This window comes from Cynoglossus semilaevis, chromosome Z, assembly GCF_000523025.1.
Source record: "Cynoglossus semilaevis isolate Cse_v1.0 chromosome Z, Cse_v1.0, whole genome shotgun sequence".
NCBI classification, from domain to species: Eukaryota; Metazoa; Chordata; class Actinopteri; order Pleuronectiformes; family Cynoglossidae; genus Cynoglossus; species Cynoglossus semilaevis.
This window is the reverse complement of record NC_024328.1, coordinates 9,688,437-9,714,947: the sequence shown is the minus strand read 5'-3', so window position 1 is coordinate 9,714,947 and position 26,511 is coordinate 9,688,437. Positions and strand designations below refer to the sequence as shown.

The 26,511-nt window shown below is 40.4% G+C and overlaps 1 protein-coding gene across 4 annotated transcripts in view; it reads left to right on the top strand.

Annotated features, from left to right (window-relative positions):
• The window catches only part of arl15a (ADP-ribosylation factor-like 15a), an 85,928-nt gene that overhangs the window by 4,311 nt on the left and 55,106 nt on the right, over positions 1-26,511 (top strand). For all 4 annotated transcript variants that reach the window (XM_017043187.2, XM_025052957.1, XM_025052959.1 and 1 more), the window contains exons 2-3: positions 19,735-19,879; positions 21,620-21,679. In XM_017043187.2, coding sequence (XP_016898676.2) covers positions 19,735-19,879; positions 21,620-21,679 — 205 coding nt within the window. The remainder of the gene's footprint in view (positions 1-19,734; positions 19,880-21,619; positions 21,680-26,511) is intronic.

Here is a 26,511-nt window from a genome sequence, read left to right as displayed (position 1 = left end):
CCCACTTTCCCACACTGTGTAAACTGAGTACATTTCTTCTGTATTTCCGTCTTTTTGAAAGGCAGGATGGGAGCAGCCGTTGCCCAGTTCTGAGCCATGAATGTCACACAACCTGCTAGGTTGATGTTGAAGAAAAAAACAAAAGGCCACCCACCTAAATTAGTGCTGCTTCCCAAAACTTGGCGTCTAATCTTTACTGGTTTGTTTTGTTGCGTCAAGGACATTTCGAGATGGAAGTTGAAAAAAAACAAAGAATGACTTCCTTTTCCAGATTCTAGTGGCTGATAGAGTACGACAAAGTCACGGTTGGGTTTTGTGTACCATGCATACCAGGAACCTAGAGGATTTTTTTTAAGGCCACATCCTTTCCAGTTGCTTCAGTGAAATCACGTCCATCGAATTGTTGTTTTTCTAAAATACAGGATGTTTGTATTCATTTGAAGCCATTTTAAATTTAATTGTAGCAGTAATGACGTGTGCATTGATGAAGTAATTAAAACGTCAACACAGTATGTTTTTTTTTTCCAAAGTTAGAGGTGGGCAGATGGAGCAGTGCCAGTTTGAGTTGATCAGATTTTGGTTTGTTTGCAGTCTTGTCCTAAGGAAAACAAAGTGCACTGATTGATTGATTGATGATATTTTTTATTATTTTTATGTGGACATGAGGAATGTAGTCCAGGCAGATGGGCCTAGCTACTAAAGTCCACTGGACTAAAAAAGTTATTTGTGTGTCAACAAATGCAAATGAAAGCGTTTTATTGTACACAACCATCTACTGTAGTTGGTCTGCATACTAAAGTGTTCAAAGATTTTTACTAACAATGTCTTTTCATTAAAGACCATTAAAGTCTCCAGGTCTTTTGTGAAGGGCCATTATGAAGCATATTCCTGTTTTATAATAGTCTCAGCATGACAAAGCACAGTCCAAGGCTTTTATGCAGCCTATTGTACTCACATGATGTAATATACTTATCAGTCTATTGTTGAACCTGAAGGGAGTGCAAATCACCGAGGAACCAGACAATAGCCTCTCGTCTTATTGGTGATTTTTAGGGTTAGGGTTACAGCTCTTTATTGTTTTTTTTTTCTTCTTAAAACTAGGATTTTTCTTAAGTTTCTAAAGTTTCTTCATTGGTTATTTTTTAATAAGGTTAGGCTTTTGTTTAGAACTGTGAAACATGATTGTATGAAAGAAAAATAATATAGGGTATCTGGTTGAATAAAATGTTCAGGTCTTATTGTACATTATAGTCTAAAACAAATAACTGCTGGTTTTCTTTGTCTAAAATACCAATGCTGTTCATATCTGTCTATATAATGTAATTGTTTCAGTGGCACATTTTAAAAGTGGTCTTAGTAGTTGCAAAACTGCAATAATAAACCAGGACAATTGAGATTATGTGAAAATAAACTGTGTGAAATTATATTGTTTTGCAAAAATAAGTCAGTCATTTATAATAGAATACATTTGTCAGTACATGATACAGAAATAAACTAATCACCCAAGTACAGTATGTATATAGGTGGTATATAGATATTCTGAAAATGCAGTAACTCACAAATATTTGCTGTACAAGTCAGTAGAATGAATGCTTGAAATACATCCATGTCCTGTGTGCCTGTGCTTATTAGCGGCACCGTCTCACACTCATCTCCCAGAGACCCCTCATTTGACAGGGGAGATGTTGCAAATCATGCTCCAATTACTATTCCTGACAGCTCTATTTTGCAGCAGCATGAAATAAGTGCCAGTCCTCATTCAGCCTGCAATGAGACGTCACAGCCTAGCCCCACAATCCAAATGAGGTCATATTGACCGAAATCAGTGGTTAAGATTGTACCTCCCTGTCCAGACATGGATACCTGGATCTCTTTGCCCTAACCTTCTGCAGATAATGATTGATAAGGTTAGTGGGAAAAGACAAAACATCCATAAATTATCTGTTCTTTCACTTTTGCGTAGTTGGTGCATATATTTTTTACTCATAATATGGTTAACAATATATTGAGGGCATGTATGTGTGGTCATTTATTTATTTAGACACATTTTGGTCGATTATGAACCCTAGGGGTCCGCCGAGGTACTGCAGCAATGTTGTTTTTTTTATTATGGAAAATAGTGAAGCAAGAGGAGATATAGCTTTAAGCATTAGAGGTCGTAAAGATGTATGAGATCAAGTACTGATGGTGAAGTATCCAAAAATGCATAGTGATAAGAGTCAAGAGTGAGACCTGCTGTGATAAGTGTCTAAGGTCCTTAAATAAAAGTATAATAAAAGTATAATAGCATTGTTTTCAACTAAACATGACCAAGCTTCACACTTATATAGTAAATTGTAAGTAAGTTGAAAAGCAAAGATTATATTATAAATATTACATATATATGAATCAGAGAAGATATTACATATATTGTACATTTTATGACATGTTGGTTTGGTAGTGCAGTTAGATTTTTAAACTATCAAATATATGCATTGGCTTTAAAACTTTGGGGGAAAAACGGGTCTCAAAACTCTGCCTGCAACAGAAACAAAAACAAAGTCTCGAGATGAAATGACAACGTCAGTTGCTCAGTGTTCAGCAGCTGATTTTAAGAAGGTCGATGGCGCCCTCTGCTGTCCGTGAGCGCACACTTGTGGTGAACAGACCATTACCAGGTCTGAAGTCAATTTAAAGTTTCGCATCTTCGCTGCACATGCCTCTGGACCATTGCTTAACCGATGACGCATGGTGCAGCTTCAGCTCCATCTGTCTGACATAATCAATCCAATCCTTACTGAAAATAAACCGTGGCAACATCACACAACAAAAGGGACACGATCTTTGTTTTAACCAGACCACAGTCACCACACATTAGCTCAGACAAGTCATTAATGATTACTAGGCACATTTGTTTTAATGTTGGGGAGTGTGACGGGTTCTCTTTTACGACCATGTTCCTAGAAGATCGCTTGCGGCCAAAATCATAGAAAAAAACGCCTTGCACCCAATGAGGTGGATTTTCTTTTTTTAAAGATTTATAAAATTTATATAAAATTTAGTTTATTAAATATCTTCCATGTAAGACGTGTTACATCCAATTATTTTGTCTTTTCCCAAAACAGAACGAACAAAGCAACTTGATATATACAGTATATATATGTATATGTGCATATATGTGTATCTATATATGTATATCTATATATGCATATATGTGTATATGTATGTGTGTGTGTGTGTATGTATATGATTGAATGTGTGAGAAACCGTGGACAGCCCCAATTCAGTGTAAAACCAAAGTTTGAATTATTGCAACTAATGTACAACTTTCTTTTGACGTTTCTATCTCAGTCATCCTTTTTAACATCCACCAGGTGGAGCCACATGATCACGAATCCACGTACAGGTTCTGCTGAAAAAGGCTTTTGCAGAGGGAATGTTGTAGTTAAAGATGAGTCGTTACTGAATGGACTGTTACTGCAGTTATTGACATTGACATAGTAGACTTTGTATTTTGGGCACTTTGCGAGTCAAGTAAAAGCCAAGTAAAAAAAAACGGTTACGGTTAAAAAAAAAGAAAGATATTGTACATCACATTCTTTTCATGTGGTGCATTGGGAAGTCATTAATAATCATGATGACAAGAGGATGCATATGAATGATCTCTTTGTAGATCTTGGAAGAAGTTGGAGTGTTTATTTTTTTAGTCACTACGTGAAAAAGCGACATGAACGTCAACCATTGAATGACTTTGGTCTGATGTAATGTGTCATAGTTTAAATGAATTTTAGTTTGCTTCTTACTCATTGACAAAAGTGACTAATTGTGGATAACTTTAACAGTATATTTACAATTATAATTAACCACTGACAAGTAGGTATTTTTCCGATACCTCTTTTTACGTCAGCTGTCAAATTTTATTCAGCTAGATGTCTACTCTACATTAAAGAGCATACATTAAAATATTTTTTTTTTAAATTTCCTTACTATTATCATTATGTTCAAGTTTTCTTTGGAGCCACTTTCTCAGCATCTACTCTTCTGCCACACCATCCACTATCACATCCACTCGTGTTCTCCTGCCCTGTCATATAAACTCATTCACAGCTGGATGCACCCTAGGGACAGGCAGGCCTGGGTGAGGGCTGAGGCTACCTCTGAGTCAGGTTGTGCTGCTCATTGTCATAGGTGGGCCTGTGATGGATCATGACATGGTTGGCCTTTGTCTGTTCTTTCTTGTCTTTGACTAAGTAAACGTTTCCTTCTGTGTTCAGCTGTTTATGAAAGGTCTTTTGCGCAATAATGACATTCACACAACATCTGTCTATCAGCCTTGGCTTTCATGCCACACAAGTCCGTGTGTGCGCATATGGTGTGTGTGTGTGTGTGTTTGTAAATGTTCTCCTAATGGTGTGGTGTCCATGGCTTCTTCTGGTGAAAGTAGCTGGGGCTCTTGTTTCCAGCCCCGTCTGGATCACAGCAGGCCTTTACGGCGTATCACGTTACATTCACTTCGTCTTTCATGTAATTATTTATTTTGTTGTCCAGAAGGGGCAGTTGCACAATGATTGTTTCCATAATTATGTTATAATAGGCATCATCTACAGTTATCAACTATGTCAACACTCGCATATTGTTTATTTGCCACTCCGTCTACGTTATGTTAGTGGAATCACTGTGAGGGCCTGTGTGGTCTGCAGCTCAGTGGAATGACTGTGGTTTACACTCTTTGCTGTGGTTTAACAGTACTGCTTAACAAGTATTCCACTAAGTCGTTCTGGATGTTTAGTCATGCAGTGGGCATCAGAAAAACACAGGAGAGATGATTAAGAAGTGATTAATTACATTAAACCCAGTGTGACCTCATTCAACATCATCTCCAGCATCTCGGTGAAAGTGACATCTAATCTTTGTCATCTTTGAAGTAGTAAAAGTCAGCTTTTGGCGTAACGTCCTGTGTGGGGTTCACTTTGTACATTGTATAATGTTAGCCTATAGACACACACCCACACACATACACATGCACACACACTTCTCTGATTCACTTCACAGCTTTGTTTCTACTTTCACCATGTTTTGCACACATGTTCGTCGCAGTCAGAAACCATTAGGCTGGTGACACATGTTTTGTGAAGTTGGCTGTGTATATAAGCACTTTTGAGGAGTTGAAGTAAAACAGACTGTTTAGCTGATGTGCAGGCTCCCAGCTATGTGTATGCGTCTGTGACTCATATCCCGGTTCAAAAGCGTCTCCTAAATTCTGAAATTAAGAAATTATCGTCATTAGCAGAAACATAAAATCATTGTATTCAACAATTTGGTGGCAGTTCATTTGTTTTCCTCTGCAGTGATGATTTGCCTGGCCTGGTTTTTCAGCGCTGCACTCATGGGACGTGTTGTAAGAGCTTTTTACCATATGATCACTCCTTTCGGCATGTCAACACGGGGAGAAAAAGAGGCTGCCAATTACTAATGGTCCATTTTGACTCCAAACAAACAAGCAAACAGACAAACAAATCTTTGGTGTCATTGTTACAGTTTTGCAATCACTATTGATATTAATGTACTAAACTTTTTATAAACTCTCCAAACACTACATAGGAGTCAAAATGTGATGAACAAAGTTTCTTTATCATGTCACTTAACAACTGTGCTGTATACAAACATTGGTGTTCAGTAAACCGGTCCTTTTTTTTTTTTAGGTTTTACCTAGTTTTTGTGTTAGAGCTTCACTTGGTTGGTGGTTGGACTCGAGGACAAACGTCTGGTTCTAATTTCTCTATTACATAAGAACTGTGAAAGTTTTGTTTTTGAGCTTCGCAGGGAAAATGGCTAAGAAAATAAAAAAACAAACGAGAGTGCAGCTAATGTAGTGTGTAATCTGTTGTCGGAGTGTGATTTGATTGGCGTTCACATATAACACTATCAGTTCTATCTAGACCTCACGCAGGCCCCAAACAGTTCTGTCTCCACTCACTTGGTCAGGGGTGAATGGGTTTATTATGGAAATCTGAACAGTCATATGCATTAAATTGTAGACTGTTGATAAACTAGAGATCACCCATATATAAGATGGTGGATAAACGTTGTACCTGAACCAGACAGCAGACAGCTGCACTGTCAGGAAGCTGCATGAGAAATGGTGTAAATTGTTTGAGAATGAGGAGGTGAAAGTCTATTTGAGGTTTTGAAGCTGGCCCTACAAAGAGTCCGCCAGTCACAACGAAGGGGCCCAAAGCGTGTGATTATTAATTACCGATGGCTTCCCAGCCGTTGGAAATCATGGGGCCGCGGACATCAGATGTATGGAATAGGCAGAGGAGCGAAAGGCCTGTCATTATCATCATAGAAACAATGCTTGATTTTGGCTGTCATGCATTTTTCCCTAATTGACTGTTTTGATGCAGTTTTTTTTTATCCTCCATTTTGTTTTGAAGGGGGCGCCGATGCCTCCCCTCTCCGGTTTTGATGAGTAGAACTTCGTGGGCTTTTAGCTTCACGCAGCAAGAACCTTCCGGAGGTTCTTTGATGGCAAGAAAAGCCCCTGGAGATCTCAGGGGCCTCAGTGACTTCCATTTATGTATCGACACCGTAACGTTCTATATTTGATCCCAATAAATACCTACTGAGGAAAAAAGTGATAAATGTAAAGTATATGGTTTGTGTATGTGAATGTATGTGTTATGCTGTGTGTCTGTGTGATTGTGTGTGTGAAAGCCGTAGAGTTGTACTTTTTTTGTGTGTGTGATGTTACGATGAAAGGGGGAGGACGAGGACCCACAAACTGCATGAGACTTTGCATTTGCATAATTAACTGTTGACACTAACTGTGCTTAATGAAGGCCTATTGATGTCATTGACCCTTTTACTCAGCCATCCTCTGGGAATGAGACAGAGGCTCCTCCACCAAAGGTTAAAACAATGTGTCTGCTTAACTTCCGACAAACAAACCGAAATGCCCCAAAGTCTCAAAGACTCATGTTCAATGGAATAGGTTACGGCACAGAACGACCTACGATTTCCCAGAGCGCAAACACACACCAAATGTTGGGCTTCGGTGTCTGATCCTTCATTGTTAGCTTTTGTTCCACAGAATTCGCCCAGTCAGTTTTCTTTGTGATCAGCAGTTTGATTGCAGACCTGTGAAACAGTATCAGATTTGGTTGTTTTAGATTAGTGCAACAGAGATTTTGTAAAACTTTTCACCCTAGATTTTAACAAGATTTTTGACCATAACCAGCCCCATCACAAACTTTAATCTGTTACAAAGTGCTGTATTACGGTTCTCAGACGTCAAAGCAGTATCTAACAACAATAGCAACAATGTGTCTTTCTTTTCTGAAAAATTGTTTTTTTTAGTAAAAATGAAGTGAACGCTCTGGCAAGTGGTTTTATTTCCTTTATCTATAATAAACAGTTCTGCTGGTTAAGGTTTTTATTAAGAGGAGACAGTGATTTTGAACTCAATCTACCTTTGCTCAAAGGCCCTCAGCACTGAGGGATTCTTGTCTCAGATGTAGAGTGGAATCTTTCTCACCTGGCAATGGACTCAAGACTCTTCCAGGTCTTCTTGACCTGGAGGAAAGAATTAGTGCTGGTGCATGGGTGACGTCTGTTTAGCAGGAACAAAACAGTGTAATCTCTAGCCACATGTAGAACATTATGAAAAGGACAATACACCATATGATGTTTTAGCCACAATGTTGTTTTCCAGAGATGGCAGAAGACTTGTGTTGTGCTGATGAGACAACCATCTGTTGGAAATAGGTGTCAAACATCACAACAAATCAATGTGTCATTTCTCCAGAACCCAGACGTCTCTAACCTGCTATGACTCATCTCCTAATACCTGTCAATACTCAAGAGCCATGACACTTCCCTTCCTCAAAATGAACCGCTTCTCTTTTTGGCTGCACTAACAGAAGGTGTGTCCAGTTAATGGATTTTCCATTTTGTAGGTCTTAGAAGCCTCCAGAGCCTTAGATTCCAGTTTGTCATAAAATAGGGATTAACTCTCTTCACATATATGCAAAAAAAACATTTATCTTTTTCCTGCTTTCAATCTACATGCTTACATGTTTAAATAGGCAATTGGACATGAAATGAATGATCTTTGTGATTGGATTGAAAAGGCTTTTCCATTCCTTCCAACGTTTATGCCCTCTGGTCAACCTAATTCAACAGGCCTGCTATATGTAAAAACAGATTTATTCTTTGGTTGGTCCTCATCAGGTTTTTTTGTCTCAAAGGGGCCTAGAAATAGCTGATGGGTCTTTCACATTGGAAGACAACGTCTGGGTGCTGGAAACTTTCCCACAGTAAGACTTGGGGCCCGAAGATTTGTTTTTATCAAAAATGGAGTTTGTCATCGGTGGATAGATGTTGTATGATTATAAACTATAACTGATGTAAGTGGGGCAAGTGCCCTCCCCATCCACCGACCCTCTTTATGTCTATGAGATGGGGCGCCCCCCACCCCCCTTGGTTCTTGCACACTGTTTTGAGGGCCTTCAAAAGGGGGCCCCTCGAGCTTTGATCCTCTATATGGGTGCAGAAAAACATCTTTTTGCCCTGCACTGTGCCCAGGAAACCAGAGTTTTTGCCGCCGCCGTATGCTAATGTGGCCAAGATAATCACCCTTCCCAATTACAAGATTTATATACCGTAATGGCACCCAGTGGCACCCCTTCAGATCCTCAATTCCCTGGCCCCTTATCTACCCTCCGGATATCCTATAGAGCAAAGGTGTCTTCTGTCTATGAATGCAGCTGCTTTGCCACCACCTCACCCTCTTGCTTTCTCTTACAAAAAGGAGATGAAGTGAAAACACTTCTGTGGGTGGGCCCCTTCATGTGTCCCCCTCTTTCTTTACCTAATGTACTTTTCCAGCAAATGTCCTGCACCACGCAGTAGCTTTAAGGTAGGCTCCAGACAGATAAATGTGTCAGGAGACAGAAGAGACAGCGGCCCCTCAGACTCCACAGCATGTCAAGGTTACCTGCTGCTTGGATTATATTTCTCATATCAAAATTACACATCTAGCCTGATTTGTCTCTTGCCCATTATACTAGATGGCACCTAAAATATGCTGTACTGATATAGCCTAACTTCTTTTGTTACAAAAAAAACTTCTAAGATAAACAAAAAATTTGTTGTTTTGGGTGATGGGTGTGCACCGGGTCCTTGTCAGGTTCTGTTTCACCATATTTATATATCTGTGTCTTTTCTAATTAAGATAACAGCAGTTGTTTTGTTCATTTTTGGTGTAGTTTAAGTGTTTGGTCCATGAGCACTTTCTCTGTTTGTATTGTCATTTGAAAAGCGTAAACTATTTGCACTGATGTTCAGGCATGTTGAGGATTTCTATACATATTGGAAATAGTATAGTACTGAACTGTTTTGTCCTGTCTATGTTGTCTTTTTTTTATCATATATTTTTTATTGTTTTTTCAGCTACTCAAATTCCAAAGTGGTTAAAAAAAGTTGAATCTTTTTACTGTGTGTGAGTGCGCCTGAACGTGTGTTTGTTTATATATGTGTATGTGTGTTTGTGTTTCTGTGTGAACCATAGCGGGCACTTACTGCCACTTCCAGATGGTGCTGGAAACAAACAGGGCCACGCTGTAGGACCCCTCAATAGGGCCGTCTAGACTGGTCTCTGACCAGACAGATACAGCCTCCCATCAAATTAGCGTTTGTCAGATTTATGGTAATGGTCCACAACAGTCTTCCTGTCAGTGACATTAAGATTTACAGCGCTGACAGCCACCCACAACCCCCCAGCTTCTCACTGCTCCCAGCTTCATATATGCCATCTCAATCCTGACTAGTTTTCTGAGAAGACTCACTCTCCTCTCTCTCTCTCTCTCTCTCTCTCTCTCTCTCTCTCACTGTCCTTTTGGACGCATCTTATTGTCATTAAACAACTCTTGACCCTCACCACTCTTAGTACTTGCTGTGTACCTTTAAGCAGGAGCTGTGGAAATGGGTGTGTATGTCAAAGTTAATAGGAAAGCAGAGACCATCAAGTCCTGCAGTCTTCTTTTCTGAAAGCATGATAACCCCAGTGGCAAACCCACCCGAGCCCCCTCTTCTTTCTTAACAATGGGTTGTGTCAGAGTTTTCTGTTAATCTCTGGTGATGAGGCTGCAGTGTTTTTGGGGTAAATGGTTGGGAAAGAGGCTAAGGTAAGGTGGTGCAGAAAAGCTTGGGAGCAGAGGGGGCTGTAGTATGGGAATGATGCTTTCATAATGAGCACTTGAGTTTACAGGGTGAGGAGAGAAGGGATGAGGGAGTACACTACTGGGAGTGTTGGTGGAGTGTGAGTGGAGGACAGACAGAGAGCCCCATGTATGCGGATTAGCGTCGCCCCCTCTTTCATGTTGGCGTTTTTGGGAGGTAACCCGATCCCTGGGCCTTAGCACAAGTGAACCCGGTGGGAAAGGCTTCTTGACAGATATCCCGTCCATTCTCAGCCCAAATGATTTTCCAAGGCTGCTCCTTTGCCTTTGATCTGGCCTCCTCATCCAAACAGGGTCACAAGCTAACATGTCAGGCCAGATAGGAGTCGGCTAGCTTCATAGCCGTTACCCGCAAGGCCTTGACTCGAGGATGGAAAGAAGTAAAAAAAAAAAATGTTATCCTAATAAAATTGCATCTGAGAAATGTTTTCTTCACCCTAAATACCCAGAAGGCATCTCATGTTAGCTTTGGCCAAAAGATCCCACAACAGCAGGTATACAGACTACACCTAAGAACCTATCTGTATGTTAGGTGTAAGCAGTAACACACCATGGTTGGTCCAGGTAACTTTCACAGCAGGAAAAAAAATGTTTACGTGAGAAAAAAAACAAAACAAAAACACAACAACAACCCAGTGTTCAATTGAAAATCATCCAAGAGACCAGAGAGTATTTCTTTAGTCAAGATCGGAGTTTGAACATTCATGTAGTAAGTTATGGTTTCATTCATATAAATCATTCATTTTATAACCACAGAGAGTATCATGACTTGCTGGAACTTTTTTTTTATTACAAATAGGTCAAGTTAGGTTGACATGCATAGCTCAGCTCAAAGTTCCCGCCAGCAACGGAGCACAGATGCCAATGTTTGTGCTTTTGCCGCCATGCACACCAGTATGTCAGGGATGGGAGCAGTATAAAATGATGAAAAGATGAGGTAAAATAACTCACTGAACAAGACAAACCCAACAGATACAGCCCTAGATTGAAGGATGAGGACATGGTGGAAAAAAGATGTGCTTGTGGCATTCAATAGTATAAAGATAGCATTTTGAAGTATTTAAAGTCTGACAGGAAGCAGAGTGTTAAGTCCCCTGAAAATTGTTGAAAGCCTGATGTTCCCACTGTGACAGGTAGGTAGCACCTCCATTCTATTTGAAGCAGTGCCACACACAACAGAACACGAGCAGTGAAAGACAGTCTCGGGCTACAGCAGATGCTGGTGGTCCTTCTAACAGAACTCTACCTGCATTTATACCTTATACCTTACGTACTTTGCTTCCAAAAGATAAAAAAATATGAATTTGAAGACTCAGTCCACTTCACACCTGTGCTCCTAAAGGACATTCTTTATGTGTCCTTCTGGATGATCATAATGATAAGTAACAGTGGAGTTTTGTGTAAAATTTTCATATATTTAGATATTTTTTAGTCTTATTTCTGGACTTTATGGAGGAACATTACAACAGTATTGACCAATTGACCTACTGCATTTTGCAACTAATACACCAGTGCTTACTGGTTCTTCTTCTCCAGTGCAATGTCTGCAGTGTGTTTTACCAGAAGGCTGGGGGCGCTCTAACTTCACTCTATAGATTAGTGTGTGTGGGTGTTTGTGTGTGTGCAAGAGTTTTAGCTTGTCTCCTTGTCCAGACACCTTAGCATCAGGGCAAGAGTGTTCAAGCACTGAAACGAGGACCAGACAGACAGAAGTGGGATGAATGAATTGGGAACAGGGTGATATAAGAATGAGGGAGAGAGAGAGACAGACACGGGGAGATGTTTGCGTCAGAACGTGGAGATGATCAGCTTTTCAACAGGGCCTCCCCGACTCACAGACACACTGGGGCAATAGGTTGTTTTGTCCACTAAGACACGGTCTACTTCACCAGACGCAATCTCCAGCTGGTGCAGACAGGGTCATCTTATTACTGCTGTATGTCTCTCTCACTTCAGTCCAGTAGGTCTCTGTAATCTTGTGTTCCAAGCTATTGATATGAACAGTAGAAATGTTCATCATTGACTACATCAAAACATTCCACACTAAAAGCATTGTGAAGGCGTGGAATGGGAGCGATGCTCAGTGTAACATTTTTGTGTTTGTGTGCACGTGTGTGTAGGTGTCTATGTTTGTTCAGGGATCTATTTCTAATGAATGGCACCTGTTTAGAGTCCTTAGTTGGCTATTATTTTTGAAGTGCCGTAAGTCTTCTATTTCAACACCCGCAGCTACGAGTGAGGGCCTATCACGGTGCTCACCACCCAGTCCACATGTGGTACTGTTGTATCTTGCAATTTTAGTTTTAAGAACTGTTGAATTGTGCTTGTAGTGACAGGCTACCTGCCTCCGGAATCTTCTCACCGACAGTCGCTGACACTGAACATGTGCTCTCACGAAATGACATGAAATTGTTGATTGTCTGCAGGAAAGGATGGAGATTTTGAGGCCAATCGTCAGGAAACTGCATCCTGTCAGTTTAATTATTTTTTTTTCCACATTAACAGAACTTTATGTCAATACAAGAAGAACTGTCACGGTTTTGTATCGTCTTGCACCAACAGCATTATGTACATATCAATTACACTAGGAATAAAATAAAATAATAAGTAAAATTAGACCTTCGTCTACAAACTTGGTGAGGTGTAAAGACCTCATCTATTAACTTTGTCATTTTCATGTTGACACTCACTCACTGTAATGCAGCTGATTGTGGTGAAAAGCTGGTAAGGAGTATCTGGTCTCTAGACCGGCATGTGTTTTTTACTGTGGGTATTGGTGCAGCCCCTCCAGTTGCTTCCTAAAACAACATTAGTAGGACATGGCCCACCCAGTGTCTGAATCATACCTGTTAAACAACAGTAAATAAAGTGCGGTGCGTGGTGTGTGTGGAGGTGTGGTGGCAGGGGCCGTAGGTTTGAGGCTGTATGTGGTTGGTGTGGTAACAGCTAAGCATTGGAAGGGTCCAGTGCGCAGCCTTGTGTGTCTATCATGTCTCTCTTGGCCCTTAACGAGAATGGCATGCAGGGCACCCCACACACCCCCTTCCCTCACTGTACTAAACCACACTGTGTCCCACCGTGCACCCCCCATCCAGCTTCAAAGCGGCAAATAACAACAACAACTGAAGGGGAGAAGATGAATGAGGATGAATGAATGTGCCCCTTCCACCACCTCCCAACCCCCCTTTGCGCGCACACCACCCTCCAGTCCCTTCCCTCTAAACAGTCTGCCTCCCTGCACGTTTTTTTTCTCTGCTCCCACCCTCTGCTTACCCCTAATTTTGCTGTCCTCTGTTATGACTGTGGCCAGTGTGTATTACACACATATCTGTTAGCGCCACTCCTCTGTCGGGGTGCCCTTATAAAGCACTGTCATTTCCAAAGGTCAGGCATGAGCCCTTCACACAAGTGTTGTCCCGACACTTGGTCTGGAAAAATAAAAACGGCTTGCTTGACCATCAGTGTCCTGTGTCTGTCTACGGTGGCTTGACTCTTGAACACCACTGTCTCAGATGTCCTCTCCCTTATTATCACTCACTCTTCCTACCCCTTTCTTTCTTCGCTACCGTCGCTTCTGTTGTTGGGAAATCTAGACAGCCAGCTTGTGTAATTTGGCAGTCGAAGAGGAAGTCATGGATTGGTTTATGGTGTGCCTGTCTGTCGGAAACTGGAGATATATTGATCTTGCAGTTTTTATCGGGCATTGTTATACTCTTTAGCACCATCGCTAAGACCTCACAGGTGATAAAGGATATGAGTCACCGTGCGGAATTTTAAGTGCCCAATATGTGTGTCTTAGGCCACTACAAAGACAGACACACACACGATTAGGTACTAATAAGAAGCCAGCTACATCCTGACTATCCATTGTCATTCTTTCCAGGTTAATCCTACCCCCAGATGTGAGCCCACTCTGTGTCACTCAGTCAACAGGCACTTAGAGCACCAGACATAAAGTTCAAAATGTTGATCTAATTGAGCAGACGAAAGAAAAATCACAGTGTTCACAATACTTCATTACACCTTGGGATTCAGCTTCCTGTGTATTTAGTCTGCTTCCTCCAGCTCTATATCTAGATGCTGATACTGAAATGATACCAAAAGAAATGCTTCTGGACAAACCTAAAAATTAGTCAATGTTTATATTGTGTTTTTATTTTAATATTTGCTTGAATCTGTTTAGCAAAAGCACTGCATTCAGAAGGTGTTGTATATTTATATCATTTAAAATGTAGAGGTAAGTTAAAATAAAAAAACAAAACCGTGTGGTTAGTTGTTATCTCAAAAATGGTTACATTTTATTAGTGCCACCCGCAACTTAAGATACACCCAATACTTAAGGCAGCCAGAGGTAGCATAGCACGCCTCCCCTTGGTAAAGTGAGGACATTATAGGGGCAAAGTATTATTATTCTTATTCATTCATTTTTAAATTATTCATTAAAAAAACTCTTAGTAAATCCAGCACTTACATAATAAAAGACACAATATTATGGTTCCAGCATGAATATAATAGGCAATCATTCATATCTTTTACTTAAGAAGTTATATTAAGTTTTTTGTTACTTATTGCTTGCCCCTTTTTACAGTGTTTCTGATTGTTAAATGTCTAAAACATTTGATTTGTTATGTTTGGTTGTATGACAATCATCTAATTTAACACAATACTGTATGCTAACTCCATACTTCTGATTGTCGACATGTTCTCAAACTTCACTGAATCTAAATGTTCCTCCAATAAAGTGATTTTGTGTTGCTGTAGAAAAGTCAAGCATTGGTTTCCTAACCATGAAATACATTCAGGAAACTAAAAGTGTGCCCGGTTTCCTCAGTTTGGACCAGGCACTTTTTGCCCCGTGGTCTCATGACGGCAGCCTCAGAGTGCAGAGATGAAACATGAACTAGTCTGCTACAGTGGAACGACTCCCTCCAACTCACATTTATAACCTCCAAAAATACAAAGTGTTCTAAAACAAGCCTGGCTTCTGTCCTGTCCAACTATGTCAGGTAAATTTGCAACACCATGGTTTATGATACGCTGACAAAACTGTTTTGTCTGAATGCCTCAACTTGCCTTTTCAGCGGTAGAACCTGATGCCTTTATCTTTTGTCAGTATTGATTCCTTTCCATCCACACGCTCTAAATATTAGGAGATATGTGATGTGTTAACAGCAGGCAGAAGATGTGTTTGTTTAGCTGCACGTCTCATTTTTATCTCTGTCTATGGATGCCAACATGATCCACATGAATACAATGGCATTAATCCAACAAACACAATGTTAGAGATGTGCATTGTTAGCGATGAAAAATGCGGGGGAAAAAATAAATAAATCACACCGTATGTAGAGAAGTGGAAAACTTTGTCTTTCAGATTGATTTGTAACCTCCAGGTGTGGATTAATTAGACATGTCTGGGCCAGAAAATAATGAAATTAACAACAACAATTTTTTTTAAAGGTAGTAAAATGGTTCCACCACAATGAAAAAATATTGTAGATTTACGATATTATTAAATTTACAACTTGCAATTGTAAGCTTCAAATCGTTAAGAAAGAAATACAGCAGGAAACAGACAGGGGCAAGCAGCATTGCAGATGCCTTCGACCTTCTAGTGATACACTAAATAACAAAAAGGAGTATCTTTGGAAGGTTCTTTGGTTTTCTTTTATGGAAACACACTGCTGTAAAGCTCTTTGTGAACAACTGCCTGAGGTTAAAAGCCCTTCTTTGGGTGTAGCTTTGGGGATGCCCTGATCATCAGTTATACGACCAGAGGTATACAGCAGTGTTGGATCAGCACTTTCAGCTTCAACACTCTGCCAGGAGGTTCGGTTATGTCACCCATTAAATGTCCTGACATCTTTTTTTTTAAATTGGAAGATGTGTTTGAGTGCCTGAGTCTATAACTTCTTTCCATCATGCATCTTTTAAGGAGACATTTAATCTGAAAAAATGCAGCCCGGCTACGTCTTGAGTGATATTTATAGTCAGCAGTCTTTCTCATTTACATAAAGCCGAGCTAATCAGCTTTCACAACAACAGTGAGGTAATGTCTTGGCAGGTCTCTTGGTAAAGCAAAATTTAAACGTGACCAATCCTATAAGAAGCACCCAATCGATGAGGCCTCGACAATACAGACTTTTTATTGAGAGTGTTTTGGCAAGGAGCGGCAAGTCTATTATTCAAAATTGCCTTTCTAATGCACAGTCGGACTAGTAGTAGTATTTTAGGTGTAGCTAATCTACTAAGAGGAATTAAAGCTGACTACAGGCAGTTCCTTGTATGATCAATAACAGACGTATTGAAAAGACCTACCATCTGACCCATGGAGGTTTTTATACATCCCATGTAAATAAACATATATTGAAGTAATATATGGAGTTTTTCTATTTAGACTTGACTTTCAATTCAAGGCTATAACCGTTTTTTTTTTTTTATTCCACATAGTAAATTATGGCACATCTGTACTTGGTAAAATTGACTTTGAATTACATCTTTAAACTGTTCTGTTTTTAATGTTTTTCTATATTGTTGACATTTATTGTTGCATTTACTAAAGTCACTCAACGAGTTGTAAGCTGGGGATGTCAAATTTGTCAATTTATATTCATTATATATTCATTTATATTCATTTCTCTGTGAGTTGTATTCTTTACTTTTTTTACTTTATGGCTCTTTGGTTTTTGATTGATAGTTAACTTGAAGAATCTGTACACTTCTCAAACTCACCTCTAGGGGGGAAAGTATATCTAAGATAGCTACAGTGTGCCTTACTCTAAGCACCTCGGTTCACTTAGCACATTTTCCCTCCTTTATACAAAAGCACATACAGTCAGGCGGGTGAAAACATACTACAGTACATGTACAGTACAGGTACTTGAGGAGATGCAATAGAATGCAACGATCAAACAGTTTCTGTAGTGACACGACACACTAACTCTAATTATTGAGCATGTATTTGACAGGGGAGGAGCATGACTCAAAGGAAGGCAAAGGCATTTGGACATATTTATTTTGTCCTCCTGCCTTTTGACCAAACTCTCATCTTCAATCTTGTGCTGTCGAAAAAGGGCCAGAGGTGGGAGTGTCTGTCCCTCTCTCTCACAGGGGCCACTGTGAACATGGAGACCGCAGGGTCAGGCCCTGGATGCTCCTTTGGAACTGTTGTGAAATCTGAAATGTATGTGGAGGGAGACCGGGGGGAGTTATCGTGTCTGTCTCCCTCATTGCCAGTCAGGCAGCAACCTTCTTCACCTTCTTTCACACACTTTGTTAGGGTCAAGCCTCCTGTTGCCAAAACCAGCAGAGGGTCTTGAAGGCATGACGTTCCTGTGGTCTCAGTTAATGATCAAATATCAAATGTCATTGCAGAGACTAAGGGATCACAGAACTGCATTTCCATCAGTGCAGCTCTCTGGATCTGATTTTAAAAGGAAAAGAAGAAACATCACTATATATACACGTACTAGTTTAGTACTTTACCGATAACGGCGAGTTCATCCAACCCCTTGAAAAAAGCCCATGACTATCCTTTGACTTGTCCCTTCATCAGGGTTCACCACATTTGGCTTTTTACACAGATTTAAGTTTTTACACCGAATGCTCTTCCTGTTGCAGCCCAACCCAAGTGGGGGTCCTACCACTGCACCACTGTGGCCCCAACGCTCCCACAGATTGTATTTAAGGGACCCTCCAGTGTTTAGGTTTGATGTAATGTTTACAACTGGTTGTTCCCACAAATATGTTTTCTGTGGTTGTGGATGAATGAACAATTGTACCAGTGCGTGTGATTGTATTTAAGTAAGTTTGCATCTGATCTGTGGCTCGTACTCTGCCTAAAGGCTCAGGCAAACAATTCATGTATGTTTTGCAGTTCTGTCTGTAGTTCCACGTCTCCTCACTTCAGCAACTTCCTCCCTGACTGACAACACATCTCACCTTCTACAGATGCCTCTACAAGTAGCATCAGGAAAGCCAGGTGGGGTGAGGGGTGAGGGGCTGCACAGGAATGAGAACTAGAAAAAAAGAACCAAATGACCTCATCAGAGTTTTTACACGTGCTCTCTCATCTGACACCAATGTGTTTCTGATCTTAAAGTTTTTCTGGAGAGGGAAATGTTTCCTGTTTGAATAGGCTCCTGGGTTCACCAAGGAGTCGGGGGGGTCGGGTTGCTCAGTCGACGTCTGGTTCTGTTGAAGAAGATTCACCATTTCCATCAAACAGCAGCTCTGTTTTGGCACACCTCTGAAAATTGACCCTGGTGGTCAGTAATGTCTGGGGGTCTGAGGAAGAGTTGAGGCTGACTTCATGCTTCAGTTTGTGAAAAAAGAAATAGTGATAAATGCCACTGGTTGTTTTTGTTTAGTTACATTACATTTATTTGAACTAAAAACAAGTTACAGGCTTCATTTCTAAACGTTTGATTCTTGGTCTGTACCAAAAACTAGAAGTGTTTTAGGAGCTAATTAGAATCACATGTTTATCCTCTCATCTGTTTATGTCTGCTTCTTCCAGCTGAGTTACACTTTTTAATGCATGCCCAAGCACACCTGGAGAATGTGTGCGCAGATGTGCAGCAGTTCATGTACACTTGTCAGAGTGTTTTCTTTCCTGTCAGAATCTTTGACTGAACTGAGTAGCAGTGCGCTGCACAGGGTCATCCGCTGACATGAGCAGTAAGCAATCCTGTGTTGGTCTTCTTCCAACTGAAATGTGATAGTACACGAGAGGTGTGTACGTGCGTGCCCGTGTGTCTGTGCACATCCATGCATGTGTTGGTCTGTGTGTGTGAGTGTGTGTGTCTGCCCTACCTTGTCCAGACTGGTTCCTGTCTTGCTAATAAAAGAGATCTCTTTTTAGTTTAGGATACTGATCTCTCCACACAAGTTTAAAGATCTCATTCACGGTTCACACTGCATTTGCCCCTTAATGTCTCACAGCAGGCCCCCAGTCCCAGGCTGTGATTCATGGAGTGACAGGTCTACCTCTGACTGCCATAAGGGCCCAATCAGACAGGGTCTGCCCCAAACACACATGCAGACAAAAACACGTTACGCCAGTGCTTACATGCATGCATTTGACACTTATTTATTTCATCCCGCATCTTTTCTTTGGATCAGGCATTTACATAAATACGATAATCTAATAAACAGTCCAATTCAAAAGACCTTGTGGTTCATTCTTTGTCTTTGCTGATTACTTTCTTATTTCTACTTTCTGGTGGAGCGTGCTTAATCATTTTGTTCCTCTTGCATCAATAGACAGTGTTTCAAAGTCTTGCACTGTTTTTGACATGTAATGGGATTTAATGCCTCATTACATAAAGACAGCTGTAATGGTGTTTCCTGCAGACTTGAAGAGACACAAGATTAATCATTTTAATGATTGCACAACTTGTGATTCCAAAAAGTGGTACCAGTTTTTCGATCCCTTTTTACCCAACTAGGGGGTTTACTTTTTTTTTTTTTTTTTTTTTTTGCAATGTATTCAGTGTTTTCTTTGCTTTGTTCTCAGTGTTTCCGGGCACTGTGCTGTAAAGGACCTCCACCACCAAGACCTGAGTATGACGTGGTGTGCATTGGGCTGACAGGAGCTGGAAAGACCAGCCTGCTCTCGCGCCTCTGCAGTGAGAGCAGTGACAATGTCGGTCCGACGACAGGTAAGCGTATGTTTGAAATGGATCAGTAGGAAAAATGCTTTCTAAAAATCCAGTTCCCAGATGAGTTGGGATAATACATTAGCTGAGGTTGTGCCTGTTGTTTCTACACAAAACTATACAGCTGCTCAAGAATTTGTGGTAGAATTTGTGCAGGTAATCTTCCATAGAAGAGCTAAAAGCTAGGCAGTCCAATCAACAACATCCTGTTTGGTTAATTCTGAAGAACGATTGATTGCTTTTTTTTAGTTGAGGTCATGTAAATAAAATCCATATAAATATATATTTTTGGACAGTACACACACATATATGCACACGTGTGTATATATATATATATATACTGTATATATAATAAAATATACTATATTTATTTAATTTTATTATCAATTATATAACTACTCTTTTAGAAGTATACCAGATTTTTAGAACTTGGGTTTGTCCCATACAGACTTCACTATTATCCTCCACAACACTGCACAACACTCTTCACTCACAGTAGTTCTGGCAGACGTTCCAAGCTTATGAAATATTTTAAGTTTTGAAGAACAAGTTGTCCTCTGGATTAATATCCCAGATAAATTTGTCCAGGTATTACATTTCGTACTGTTCTCCAATAGAAGGAAGTACGTTTTTGCTATTTCTTTCTAAGGTCTGAGCGCTAATCCCAGAAGGCCTCTGCTGTATGTCACCAGCCAGAATGCAGCTTATCTTCTTCAGTGGGAGGCTGGTGCAAAGTATGTCCAGAAGAGCAGGCTTCAGCCTTAGTACAACATCCTCCTGGTAGTCAGTGCTGGTCGCTCAACATACGAGACCATTCCTTTAGGAGTCGAACATTCTTCACTCCTCCCCTTGGCTTTGGCTTTGCATTCAGCTTTGAGAAATTCTGTTTGAGCTTTTGGTCACTGTTCACTTTGACCAGTACAGTTTAAAGTTCCCACATGTGCTGCTTGCAACCGTAGTCCCGTTTGTGTGTGTGGCAGGCGGGAGTTCAAGGGAGTGAACACCTGTCAGCGCCTGCCACTGAGCGACCCTTAATTGATAAAACATGTCGATTATTTACCCTGAGAGGGAATGTTTCAGTGCACCTCTCTAAAATACCATTTGGTTGTCATCCCAGTATGCATCTGCCCGACATCACCAGTGGAACAATGAGTAGGAAGTCCCCTGTGGCTCCACCCACTTCATGCTCCATGATTTAACTCTGCTCAAGCCCACATTTACCAGTTAATTCATACGTGACCATCATAATAACACGTGTTCCTCATCTCCTCTGGATGTTACTGGCAGATGAATTCCCATCAAGACAATTTTGCATAATTTGAGTAACTTTAAATCACTCTTCTTTTATTTCTTTTTCTCTTACTCTTCTCCATTGTATGCAGCCACAGAAAACCAACCCCAAAATACATGGTAGCACTTTAGACATCAGCTCAATCCTGCCCTACCTCCAACATAGAACAATAAACTTTTCTCTATGACTCTCTTTGTTTTTCGGTTTTGCTAACCCAGACCTCACAAAGTGTTATTTTCCTACAACACATCGATGTTGATAGTCTTCTTGTTTTCATTCAGCTGGAAGTTTGGAAAAGGTACACCTTCTCCTATGGAGAGTAAATCATAAAGTGGTTTTTAAAGTCATTTTATCCCACATTATTACAAGATGATTGAGCCAGCATTCCTAAGAGCTGACACACACATATGCCATGTCAGTACAATGATGGATTTTTATTTTTCTCCTCTTAGGTTTCAGCATCAAAGCAGTGCCATTTCCAAATGCCATCTTGAATGTAAAAGAACTTGGAGGTAAGAAATTCATTCTTGATCTTTCATCTTATTTTGACAGCTTTACAGAATTGGTGAATTTGTTAGAGCTATCAATATATTATAATTGTAGTTTGGTTTCTTTACTACAAAACACTCCACAAAGTTGTTTTGCCCAAACGAAACCATGTTTCACTCTACGTAACATATTTGACTATTACCTCGTAGCCAGATGGAATGTTTATACACACAACTTTGTTGGTTTTCTTCTGCAGTAGCATCTCACCTTTGATTTCAAGGCAGGTGTTTGCGTAGTGACGTCGGTGCTGTTTGTGTAATGTGAAGTGGCTGCGGAGTCTGCACACTGTGCTTCCTGGAAATGTTCCGCACTCGAAGAAGCTGTTTAATAAGCACAGATGAGGGATCTTGTGGTAGAGATACGTAAACACAGAAAATGCATCGGGAGGCCTCCCGTTCTCCCAGGAGCCACGAGAGAGATCAGCTCTGTCTCCTCCACCAGCAGCTCTGTGACACAAAATAATTTATTGTTTTGTTGTGATTGAAAGAATTTATGTTGTTTTCTGTCCACTATAGGCACATGACAGGTGCAGTCCATATTTTCAAGGCTTACCCAACCTAGTCTGAAAAGATAAAACACACACACACACACACAAAGAGGCACCAGGGGACCACCAACAAGGGTGCTACCAAATTTGGACAGGGTGCATTAAGGAGGTTTCAAAAGAGGTTTTCTGGATTGGGTCAAAGAAGCCAGTCGGATGGGACATTATTGTGGTTGGAAAAACACTGGTCCCACGGATGACAGGTTTGATTTAGGGGCGTTAGTATTGGCTGCCACCGCAGCCCCCTGCCTGGACCCTCACTACCAGGCTCCTTTCTTGTAAATGCACAGAGCACAAGAATTTGAGCGATTTATGACGCTATCTGTTATGGTTGCGTTGGGTGGTGCGAAAACAAGCACGTGATGTTTTGACACCTTTAGTGACTAAATTTTATGTGGCGTAACGTATCGCATTTATGTTACTGTCTGAAGCATCTCGTGGAAATGCAAACCTTTAGTTTGGCTTTGTGACGACAAGCGATTGTTAGTTCTAAAATGTCACACAAGGAATTTTTTTGATTGAATCTGAATGGAATCTTCCTCAACACTCAACGTTTTTGGCACTCCTTTTCCTTTTTTCTCTCTTTTGTATTCTTCTGCCTTTAAAAGTAGCACATTAGCTTATGTATTTTTGTGCAGCGTGAATCTTTCAGAAAACTGAAACATGACGTGATGCTCAGACACTGGTAGTCCTAACTCCACAGACTTGTTACCGTACCTTTGTAGTAATACTTAGGAAAGGAAAGTGAACTCCTTGTCATTGTGACACAGCACATCACTGCAATCAACCAAATGTGACCTCTAATTTTAACCCATCACCAAAGTGAACAGTGGGCAGCTTTAGGGGAGCAGTGTGTGTGGACGGTGCCATGCTCAGAGCAGCTCAGTGCTAACTTGGCAGCTGGTGGACTCAAACCTGAAGCCTTCTGGAGTCAAGTCTGCTTCCTTAACCACTAAGCCACCACTGGCTCACTAGCTTAGTGGTTCCTAAAGTAAGGTTTTCTAACCTGCTGTCCTCTTATTTAAAGTCTGCTCCTCTTACCACTAGGCCACAGACTGCCAACACTGCATGGACATTGATAAAAAAAGTAAGTATTAACTTACTCTGATAAACAATTTAAAATGAAATTATTCAATAAACCTCAGGGAGGGAAAAAAAAGTCTTGCCTTCTTTTGTTTGGCTGATGCTGAAGCTGATATTTGCTCTGAGGGACAAAGGTATGAATATAAATTTGAACAGGAAGGAGGTAGACTGGAAATGAACAGTTAGGTTAAACAGATACAGCACGAAAACTGGGAATTTGACACTAGGAATTTGCCCAGGAGACAAGTCTCTGTCCTTATTTGTTGATTAAGGCTATGAAACCATGTTAGTGGTTCTGGGTCACAACCAAAAACATTTATTGTTGTGTTTTAACTCTTCCTGCTTAGAGTGAACTGGAAGTGAAACCTGTCCTTTCAAACCAGAGGCACAGAGTCAGGGTTCACACTGCACTGATGTATGATGTATGTAGAGCAGGCTACGAGTTTGTCTCACTCTCACATTGTTATTGAGAACTGTGCCGTCTTGTTTCCATTTGTTACTGTACTCATCTTCAGGTCTGGTTTGTGTCTCTGGTTTTGCGCCTCCAGTTTCCCATCCTTTTATCTTTCTCTAGCGGTCCTTCTCGACTTGACTCGGGCTCCGAATCTGCCTTCGTCTGCAGCTAGTGTTTTTAAACAACGTGCAATAGTGCAAAGTGCAATACAAAATATGAAACACGGCTAACAGCTGTGCTATAATTAAATCCAAAGTCTGAGTGAAACCTTAACCTAAACAGATATATCTAGCGTAATTTCCGATTTATAAACCACAACTTTTTTCACACGCTTTGAACCTTGCCTCTTAAACAATGATGCGGCTTATTTATGGATTTTTACAGGCTGACAAAGTTTAAACCGCTAGCGATCGATGACCTTTCCGGTTGCGTATGTCTGTCTGTGAATGGCTGCGTGAGTATATGTGCGTGGAGCGTGCGCGAGAGAACGGAAGCGAAGGTTGAGAGCAGTTTGAACCTTGTCATGTTTATGTACTGTTGTCCTCGGTGTGGCTGATAATAAACTTCCCTGTTTCTGTTTACCTCTGCTGTGGACAAGCACAAGTGACGGGAGTTAGCCCCGGAGGTGGCTATGGTTAGCTTCCGCTCAGGAGCAGATCACTAAGTCTCCCCTGTGCAACTACGGTTGGGGTGTCTGAAGCAGGAAAGAGCTAAGGTGTGTTTCTTTTTAAATATAGCTGCTTATATTCAGCTACGCTCAATTTACGGTAAATACGTTGGCCTCTACAGCTCAACAGCAGTGTGTTTAAAACTTAAACAGGCTTAAAAAGAGCAGCGTGGTTTCCTTACAGAGATCATCTATTCTTAGTCGGGAAATTAAAACTTAAAACACTGCCATAACAACAAGGCCAAACCATTGGCAATATCACCATCATCATTTCTGTGAAATTCAGCAGCATCATAGTTGTATTTGAACAATATATTAAAAACTGTAATGTACTTCTAACAGAGTTTATTATGTACTTACGATATACTTATGTACATTAAGTATCCTCAGCCGGTTGCTACTTAATTTTCACCCCAACTGCTTCAGAATAGGTTAAGATAAGTTTAACACCTCGTAGGGTTCAAGTGCTTTAATCATCGTCTATCTCTAGAATTTTCTGTTTCACATTTGTTTTTCAGTCGCGTGATTATCGATAATATGTGTGCGATTGGGAATTATGGGGGATTAAATTAAACGCATTAAATTATTTTGCAGAAACACTGTGGCAAAACGACATCTTCACACATTGTAATCATGTCATTTTTAATACGTCATACTTTCATGTGATTGACATTGAGGTTTTAGATCAAGTCATTTAAATTCCTGCCCGCTTTGTGCCAGGGTAGAGGGATTAAAAAGGAAGGGCACCTCTGGGGATGCAGGGAGGAATCTATTAAGTGCTTGCATGAGTCTATGTATATGTCTGGACAGTGACATGACGTCAGGTCTAGACGGACTATTTCACAGGGTCATGCCACGCAATGACAGCTGATGAAGAAGTGGGTCTCATAATCACTGCTGGTCACTGCTCTTTATTTTGTTGAGCCTTTTAAATTGGAGTGGACAGAGTGACACGTACAGGTATCATTGTCGGTAAATCTTTGAGTCAGTGAGTGACTGACTGAGGTGTAGAACATATATTAGACAAATATTTTTCCTAAACGATTTGGTGAAAGAAGTGGCAGATAAAGATGTTACTTTGTTGTTTTTGTCATATTTATGAATGTGGATTTAAATCGATTAATTACATTTATGATTAATTGCATAAATCCCTAGCTAGTGTACTATAAAACATGTATCATTGGGACTGCCTTAAAAAAGTATCAACTATAAAAGGCTATTGTTCTATTGCTAATCTGTGGGGTAATTTAGCAATTTCCAGTCCAGTGCTTTCAGTGGATGCAATGACAGATGACTAAAGTCTACGTTTATTAGCAGCTACTGTGGTGAACAGAAGATATAAAACGAAGGCGAGGACAACATCACAGAGAATCAATCAATTGTGTTTGGGCCACCAACCTACAAAGGAAGCATTTGAAGACATCTCAGAATAAAACCACTCCATTTTAGTCATCGCCGACCAAAATGTGTGTTTCATTTCTATCAAACGTGACCACAGTGTGAGCTGCTTTGCCCAACAGGGAAAGTTTGTCTTGATCAGGAAGAGACCTGACCTAATTTGTAAATTGTCATATGGGTTTCTAACAGATGTTTGCAGTCGTGGACTATTCTTATTTTCAGGATGGAACTTTTAATGGATCACTATTTAAGGCCTCTCATTCAAGGATGGTCCCACAAGTGTTGTTTTTAATAGTTAGTTGAGGTACACAGCACAAGTTAAATGTTCCATATTGTAAACCAGTTTAAAATAAATTCAGTAAAAAAAAAAGACATGACAGCAGCTGCAACATGGTGTAAAACAAAAGTAAAATAAAAAGTAAATAGGTATAATTTTTTAATGTCATTTTTTATTGGCTTTGTCACTGTTACAATTGCACTTAATATTCTTTATCGTTAATGTTGTAGGGGCCTGTGCATGTATCAGTGTAGGAGATTTCAAGCTAAATGAATAGACAGAAAGGGTGTCACTGTTATTTATTTATTTTATAAAATGACTTCATCAACACAACAACTGACATCACTGTTGCCAACCAATCCCACACCACTC